This window comes from Gracilinanus agilis, chromosome 4 (genome assembly GCF_016433145.1).
Source record: "Gracilinanus agilis isolate LMUSP501 chromosome 4, AgileGrace, whole genome shotgun sequence".
Classification (NCBI taxonomy): domain Eukaryota; kingdom Metazoa; phylum Chordata; class Mammalia; order Didelphimorphia; family Didelphidae; genus Gracilinanus; species Gracilinanus agilis.
The window spans coordinates 579,217-587,991 of record NC_058133.1 but is presented as its reverse complement, the minus strand read 5'-3'; the positions used below and the strand labels follow the sequence as shown (position 1 = coordinate 587,991).

The window sequence follows — 8,775 nt, the reverse complement described above, 5'->3', positions numbered from 1 at the left end:
CAATTACATCATTTATTGAGAAAACCCTGCATGATAACAAATTCCAGTAACGGTGGGCCCTTCTTACATACAAATGGCATTAGAGCAAGAGCTAAACCACAGTTTGTAAAGCATTCAATTTACCTCAAGTCCAAGCTGCATCTCCCTAAGACACTGTTCCCATCACAGTAGCCTTTTAAAGCCAATCTTCTTTAAACACACGGGTAGTTTCTGTAGAGAACACTTTTCTCAGGACGAAAATGCATCGAGCATGCATAAGAAAAATATATATATATGTATATATATATGCGGAAATACACATAAGAGTTTCATAGGGATAACTAAAGAATAGCAAGTCTTAAAAACCAATTCCCTTTTGGAAGCTCTGCTTTATAAATGCTGGCCCCCACCCTGTGGCCTCCCCCCAAACAATTAAGAGTGTGGAAAGCAAACTCAAACCAACAATACAATATCAGCTGCTTTTTAAAGCACCCATTGAGAAGGATGTAAAAAAAAAAATGCATATTAAAGTGAGCATCAACAGCAAATAACAAACAATAAAAGAACCTATCCGATCTCTCCAGGCTACTGCTTTCTCGGTGCCGTGATTCCTCTCGGCATCCTTGCCGGAGAGGAAATGTCAGCAATGACTCTACGAGACTTCTGCTAATTTTTCTATGTTCTACAAGTCAACCCCCACCTCGACCCTTCCCGGTTTAACCACCAAACCCCGCCCCCCCCAGGCAATAATTTCACCATTACAATCTCTACATATAAACTTCATTGCAAAACAAGTTACTTATCTTGTGTTTTCTAAGAGAAATACCAAAGCACTAGTATGGTTGGCAACCCCAGAGGAAGAAGAAAATAAGCGGCTTCTCTGTAGGTTTGGGGAAGTGCTAGCAGGGCTCCCAAGTCCGGGGGAAGCGCTCTATCCTCAAACCTCCTAAGCACGCACCCTGGGTGGGAATAGGCTGGCTCACCTTTTCTGCTTTCCATTTATTTCACCATTAGAAAATGCTGGCTGGTGAGAGCAGTGAAAAAATTGTCAAGAGACAGAACCAATGGCCCGGTACATTGTCTAAGAGCAGAACTAGCGGCATTCAGGTCTATGGTCATCCATACAATTCAAGCTACAACTGCCCAATGGCATGGCTCCCAGGCTGGGAAGAAATCCTTCTCTTAGGAAACTGAGCACACCTGACCGTGGCTGTTAGAAGAACAACAAATGGCAATAGAAGGTGGTGCAGTCGCTACATAATGGAAGAGATGGAACAGTTCACAGAACATTGGTGATCAATCAAGTGAACATTAAGAGCAAAAGCAGAGTTGATCCAACAGGCACCTTGCAGCCTACTCCGCTGGGGGAGCCTGGGAAGGCGAGCGTGTGGCTGCCCGTTTTACCTTCTACCTCGAGCCCTCCTACGGTCCATGCTCATCAGCTCGACAATGGCCTACAGCCCAAGGGCTCCTTCCTCTCTGGGGCAGTAACTACCTCAGGGCCCTCGTCTATGAGCTAGGGTTGGGGACCCGCGGATCTTCAGCACTGTGTGTGAACATGAAGGCAGTACTTTTGAGTGGAGAGAGAAGCAGGACTTTTGAAAAGGATCAGCACATTTTAGAAAATGAAAAGCAAAACCTGGCACAATGCTGCTTTACTGTTTTCAACTTAACTTAAAAAAACAAAAAACCCAGCCCCGCCCCCCGTAACAAATCATCTATAAACACACACACACACACACACACACACACACACACACAACATACACATTTTAAACCGGCAAGGACCCCCCCACCCCCAAACAAACCAAAGGAAAACTCAAAACAAATCTTAAAAAGGCAGCATCAAAGCATTATAGATCAGAAAAGGACTGATTGCTCTAAGTATCTATAGATATATATCACGAGAAAGGATATCGACTCAACAGTTAACATTTCACTGAGGCATATATAGGTCTACTATTTAGAAAGGCCCAAACCCTGCCAGGAGCATAAATCAAACAGCATTTTCTTAGTGTATCATTACGGCAACTAAACGATCTAAAAGCATACTAACATCGTGACTTTTGCTGAATTGTTATTGTTATCGTTAAGCTTCAATAGGAAGAAACAAAGGATGGATATTCAGCTTTGGAAAGCAGGGAGAGTGTCCTGTCAACCGTCATAAACATATGTGAAGGCTGTTGAAGTTTCTGACCAAATATTTCCTGCATCTTGAAAAATGGAATGGTTCTCTCTCAATTGTAACAAACTGCTATATTCAAGGAAAAAGTTAATGAAATGCTTCGGCTATCATTCAGTTATTGCAGCAATCCACTCATTTGAAAATTAAAATTAAAATAAAAAAACAAAAACAAAAAACAACAACAAAAAAACATTTACCCAGAAATGTCAACGGTTGTTGGAACAACTTACAGACTTTTCCACTGAAATGGAACCATGAATAACAGAATACATTGTGGGGAAGCGGCAGCAGATTGCTTTTGATACACAACCACAAAAATCTCACAGGGACAACATTAAATGTACTGAAATATGTATTCATAGATTGCCTTAGGTTGTGCTTACCTGGTGCTTTTTGGAGCAGAACCTAAGGTGGAAGGTCTGGGAAGGCACTGTGAAGTATAAATAATTGCACTGTTTGCAATTAAGAACGATTTTAAACCTTAAACGAATCAAAATCAACAGCCTCCATTTTGTGACTTAGGACAGTGAATCAGTAAATGCGACTGGACTGATAATCAAGGCACCTCCACCACTCTCTCTCTCTCTGTCTGTCTCCCACTCTCTGCAGCCACTACTTAGCTCCCTGGCCCGGGACGAGGACCTCAACTACGCCTGTCCGTCCGCCTAGCAGGAGGGAGGGAGGGAGGGAGGGAGGGAAGGAGGGCGGGCGGTCAGTCACTGCTTATTTGACAACCCCCGTGAACTGGACATCCCTTTCTCTGAGGGTCTCGGGCGAGGACAAGCCTCCTGCTGAACAGGCCCTACGTACGTCCTGCCCTTTGGAACATCCTCGAGAGCTCCAACGGGGCTCCCTCCCCGGGGAAGGGCTCCCTCCCCGGGGAAGGGCTCCCCTCGGACTTCTCGAGCGTCCGTGTTGCTCATTATCTGCAAACAAACGGAAACCGTCTGTCGGACAAGAACGGTTGCGGACGGTTCCTTGCGTTTCACACAGCAGATTAATCGAGCAGTTTCACATCCTGAAAAAACAGTCTCGGTTTACCTGGGGAGCCCCAGAGGCCAATGCTACGGTTCACTCTGTAAAGGTTAGTTCGTTCGGCTGTAGCCAAGCACTTCGTCAATACTTACCCATCAAGCTCCCATTAAAAAAAGGCGCCCGCGAGCTCGAGAGAGAGCTCGGGGCGCTCTACAGGCCCAAGTCACGGCCTTTCAGTGGAGAGGCAGTTAGGAGGGAGTCCCCAAGCTCTCAGCACTGTACCCCAGCATAATCGTCACACATTTGCATCATGTGGAACATTGGACAGCCACGTGTCATTCCGATGTACTTACATGCTCCTTGAAGGAACACACTCAAGGATGACAGACAGACAGCCCAGGCCTCCTCACCCCTACAGAGCTAGTCCTATACTGGATGGAGCAAACCTGCGCTTCAACAGACAATGGCAAGACAGACTGCATTTGTAGGTTGTCTATTAGATTAATATATGCAAAGAGCCAACAAATATGCAAAGAGCAAAACAATGGATTTCAACCAAATATCAGAATCGCAGCACAAATGTTAAAGAGCAAGAAAAGGATTCAAGGACATCACAAAATTAGTCGGTTCAATGACTGGCCTCGTGCACCTCCAGACCGAGCCCCCCCGCCCCGGCCCCCCGGCCCAGGCCCAGGCGCAGGCTCCCGAGGCCGAGGCAGGGGGGCCGCTTCCTACAAGGCATCCCGGGAAGGCGGGCCGGCTCTCTGGGAAGTAACTTTACAAAGCAAACGGCTGTCCTCCTGAGCTACTTGGTGTCTGCTCTGAAAAATGCGCCCAGTCATCGCTGCTGACAAGCGAGGAAGGATCCCATTCAGAACAGAAAGGTTAACCGTTGTTTACGGCAGCGGCCCAGGCCTGAAACGGCAGTCGTGTGTTAAAGGAAATGCTGTGAGATCATCCTACACACATGCAATGCTCAGATTCCACCGGAAGGCTGCAGCTTACTTGTGGAAAAAGAACCTCCAACTACCACTAGAGCGCAAGGGGGGAAGGAAAAAGAAGGTGCCGCCGCCGCCAGCGGCTCCGGCCTGCGGGCTCTAGGAACCCGAGTGCGTCCTGGGGGAAGCTTCTCTTGGTGCCTACGGGTCTTAGTCCAGCACTGCTAGCCAGCTCGGAATCCTTGCAATCCCCACACAGCCAACTTACCGACCGACACAGGAGGTTTCATATGATTTATTGTAAAGCACAAAACAGGCATTTTAAAAGTGAAAGTATACATTGAAAAGTACATTTATATCACAAAGCATCGACCACATAATAGTTGCAAATACATTTGCTGGAATGTGTACATCTACACTAGTATACTAAAAACAAACCAATGTTCATTTCTACACAGAAATATTCCCTCCTATCAGTAGTGATAGATAGTTTGTACATTTTCCAAAAACACTATTTCTTTTGAAACCAAAACAAAATTAAGATCTTCATCAAGGCGTCTGCATCCATACATTTAACAAAGGGATTTTTCCCCCACACAATGAAGCAAATACTGTTTTGTCCACTTCTTATTATTGGCCCTGTGCAGAAGAGATACATAAGAGATACACAAAAAGTTAAAGAGAATCCTTTGAACCAAGTTCCCTCAGGAGTGACTCCTTTAAGAAAGAAAAATCGGTTAATACAAGTGGTGGTGGCTTCTCGCATGATTTGCCAAGCCCTGGGAGGAGAGAATTTTCTTTTTAAATCAAAGGCATTGTGGAGAGGTTCCGCACTCAGATGCCAGAGAGAATTGCTCAAGACACACCACATGGCTACACTTAAAGGTCTATCTGGCCAGGAAACACTCAAAAGGCACAAAATCATCCACTCAAAGTGACCCAAGCGGCAGACATGCAGAGAAGGAGAAACGGACCAAAGAGCCAACTCTACCTGTGGGGCTGGTGGGTGCTGTGGCATCCCTTGGGGGCTGGTCTGGGCATAGTATGCGGCCTGCTGTCGGTAGTATTCCGCCCAGGCCGCGCTGTAATCGGGCTGGCCGCCCGGGGGGGCCCCAGTGGGAGCGGGAACGGCTTGACCTAAGACCGAGCAGAAGGAGAACACGTCGTTACCGTCACCCAAGGGCAGAGCGCCGGAGAATCTCGTGTCTAAGAAAAACAATACCTTGCTTCTTGTAATATTCCTCCCAAGCCTTTGAATAATCTGGTGTCTGCCCTTGTTGACCTAAAAAAAACCCCCTACATTTTAATACAGGATGATAGCCACCGTCAGCACAGGTTACAAAGACACAAGCACGCGGGGAGAGGACTCGGCCCCTGCTTTGAGAGGGTCATTCGGGGCCAGAGGATCGGCCTAGACGCCACCGTACTCGCCCTCTCGGCAAAAACTGCTCTCTTTCTGGCAAAGCGCACCAGCGCTTACCCCGGCAAGCTCTTCCTTTGCGATGGAGGCAAACAGCTTCCTGCAGAGGTCTTCCCGGGGCAGCCGGGGATCCCCAAAGCCTAAGTAAGACTCTCCTGGCTGAGTGGCCTTCGTTCATCAGGCCCCACGTTCCTCACCGCCGGCGAGTCAGGGCAGAGACTCGCCAAGCTTTTAGAAGATTACGAACGTTCTCGTCACCTCCTCCACTACTCCTGGGAGCCTCGCTTCAGCACCGAGTTCTAAGCCTCGTCACTGACGGCAGGGAGGGACCGGAGCAGGAACTCCGTTCTCCACTCCAATGGAAACCCAGCCAGGAGTAAGGGGAGCCCGAGAACGTTCAGGACATTCCCCTCCATTGGAATCCACCGTCTCCCAGAAGAGGCACAGATGGGCGAGAGCACGACAAGGGCCGCCTGCTGCGGGGCCAGTGGGCAAAGTCCCTCGGACTTTGGCTTTCCAGTGCCCACCTCCTGAGGAAACCGCCAGGCTCTTGGGTCCTGGCCTCGGGCCTTCACGCTCTTCTGCAAGCCTGAACATCGGGGCCAAGATCGACTTGTCCCAGCAAACAGCTGTTCCCCGAGAAGAGGAATGCTGAGAAAAATGCTGCAGGGTGCGTACTGGGCTCGCTGCCTCGGCCAGGTGGCCTTCCTCTAAGTTTATGTCAGACTCGGCTTTCAATGATTCAACAGGAACTTGAAAACCTAAGCTAGGAAATGGATTCCTTTGCCATTCTAGCAGACGCTTCATGGCACAATTCAGATTATGGCCGGCTTCTTAAATAAAATCCAAGAGAAAATGGGCCCAACAGACCACTGCGTTTGTCCCCTGCATTATCCCCGGGGACTCACGACACTGCCCGGAACTTGGAATCACTGGCCCCCGGTCTCCAAGAGGCCCAACACCCAGGAAAAGCTGGCTAGACAACATACGCAGGGGCGGCTAATTACAGCACAAGCCAGGAAGAAAAACTAGGCGCCCTCTGAGACAAAGGGAGAACGGAGAAAAACTCCGAAACCAACCTGTCACTGTCACCTTGTTCCACCCACAAAACTGGCCTAAGTGTTCGAGCCCCCCCATCCCCCAACCCCCTACTGAAAGCTCTCGTGCATCCATGCTGGACGGTTGGAGCCAATCCTTCCGGTTCGCTTCAGACCTTAAATACACCCATTCTCAATTGGCTTCAATGAGAAACAAGGGCCGTCACGCTCGGCCTCCCCTCAAGCAGACCCCTCTGCCCCAAACAGAAGACGACCCTGGGCTGTGGAAGCAGGTAGAGGGGCCGTGGTTCTGCTGGCGGGCAGGCCCCACCAACACGGGAGTGAGGCCGGCCAACATGGAGGGCCGTGTCGTGTTCCAGGAGCCCGAGCCACGTCCCTAACCCTTCCATCTCAATGGCTTCACAATCCCAAACCCCCTCCAATAGACTAACGGAATCCCTCGGGAGCAACCCCAGGTATTCCTCGCCTGGCCCATGCCACTTCTGAGGAGGTGCCTCACAGCACGGGTGGCCACAGCTGCTCCCCAATCATCGGGCAGCTTAGACAGAGGAGCTGCTTCCAGTAGGCCGGGGCACCTAACCCAGGGCCTCTTCTGGTTAACGCATCCTCCTCGAAGATGAGACTCTGCTGTGGAATTCTGAGGCGATGTTCTGAGTCACTTTATCAACCTAATTCAGAACTGCTTGCCAAAATGGTACGTCCATCACTTGCCCCATCCACCTCTGTATATGTTCCCCATCTTTTTGTCACCAAGGCCTGGGTTTCAAGGCAGTCCCAGACATCACTAATTAGCGGGTTCACCTTCGCCTGCCTCAGTTTCCACTGGGGATAATAATGGCACCTACCTTGCAGGTTGTTCAGAGGATCCACTGAGACAATGATTGAACGCATTGAACACAGTGCCTGGCACACAGTAGGTGCTTAATCAATGCTCATTCCCATCCCTTCCCCTTCTTGGCCAATTTGCTAAGCACAAGAGGAAGCCTCAGGGCTGTCTGATGGGCACGTCTCTGAGGCACTCATACATGGGGTGGTGAAGAGTTTGCCGTCTGAGAAAGACGGGTGGAAGACCCGAGTTGTGCATCATGAGCACGTCTCAGCTACTCCCTCGGCTGTGTGGGCCTCGCCAAAATACTCCATCCCTCTCCTACTCAAGCGTCCCAGACACGAGATAATTAGAGCGCCTCGAGGTGGGGTGGCTGCACGCCGAGGTGGTCCACAAGCTTGAAAGCATTATCTAAAGGCCAGTTAAACAGAAGCGAGCAATCCCTGGGCCAGAAAGGGCCGCCTCCCTAGGGCAGTGGCCGTCCTCTGCTCGGCCCTCCGCGGATGGCTTTTCTCATCCCAAGTTCACTTTGGGCAGCGCGAGGAGGATTAATTGTATAAAAACCCTTTTCGAAGGGTGGGAAGGGAAGCGCTTCTAAACTGTCCTTCCAGCTTCCTAGAACGGTCCAGGAACATCGTGCAGAAGGCTGGCGTCTCAATGACACGACAGTCTAGGGAGGAGCTCCCTATAGCTTGGGGATCCCAACATGAAGCTGGAAGCAACCTCGATATCAACTTATTACTCAGTGGCAAAACACCAGGTTCCAGCCAGTGACTCAGTGAGTCTCTGAAGTTCACTTCTAGCGAACTCCTTGGGTTCTGACATCCACAAGCACTACCTAAGTGACTGGGGTATGACACGGGGGAGACGCTTCCGCTCCCTCGGGAGGGCCACGGAGCAGATGATCTCCCCCGGTGATGTTCAGTAGACACGTATAACGCAGAACATCAGCTCTGGACTTCAGAAACCCAACCCAAGGCAAAGGCCGTGATTTTCTCATTCCCGGTGCCACGAGTCACCTCGAGAGGCCTATCGCCTCTCCTCTAGGGGCTGCCATCCATGAGGGCTCCCCGCGTTCTCCCCCAGGTAGTCACAAATGAATTCTGGATGGCAGAGGAATGGCTAGGATCTAGGGGCCCAGAGACCTTCGGAGAGTCGCTCAACACTACTGTCTAGTTGTTTGCTCGGCTGGAACTGAAAGATTAGGGTTAGGATCATCTCTAGTCTATGAAGAAGGTCAACAAATAAAAGTGCCACATACCCATTTTCTTGTAGTACTCTTCCCAAGCCTTGGTATAATCAACCTGCCCAGTTGGAGCTGGATTTTGCTGATCTCCTTATTTGAAAACAAAGCACATCTCAACATCAGTCTCAAAAGCTTCATTTCACAAACA

General features: G+C 49.7%; 1 protein-coding gene across 1 annotated transcript in view; it reads right to left on the bottom strand.

Moving 5' to 3' along the window:
- Window positions 1-4,357: 4,357 nt before the first annotated feature.
- Window positions 4,358-8,775, bottom strand: part of FUBP1 (far upstream element binding protein 1) — a 34,117-nt gene continuing 29,699 nt past the window's right edge. Inside the window, exons 19-22 of the mRNA XM_044673328.1 lie at window positions 8,643-8,717; window positions 5,300-5,359; window positions 5,069-5,214; window positions 4,358-4,716 (exon numbers count right to left, since the gene is read on the bottom strand). Of these exons, the coding sequence (XP_044529263.1) occupies window positions 4,708-4,716; window positions 5,069-5,214; window positions 5,300-5,359; window positions 8,643-8,717 (290 nt within the window). The 3' untranslated portion in view covers window positions 4,358-4,707. The remainder of the gene's footprint in view (window positions 4,717-5,068; window positions 5,215-5,299; window positions 5,360-8,642; window positions 8,718-8,775) is intronic.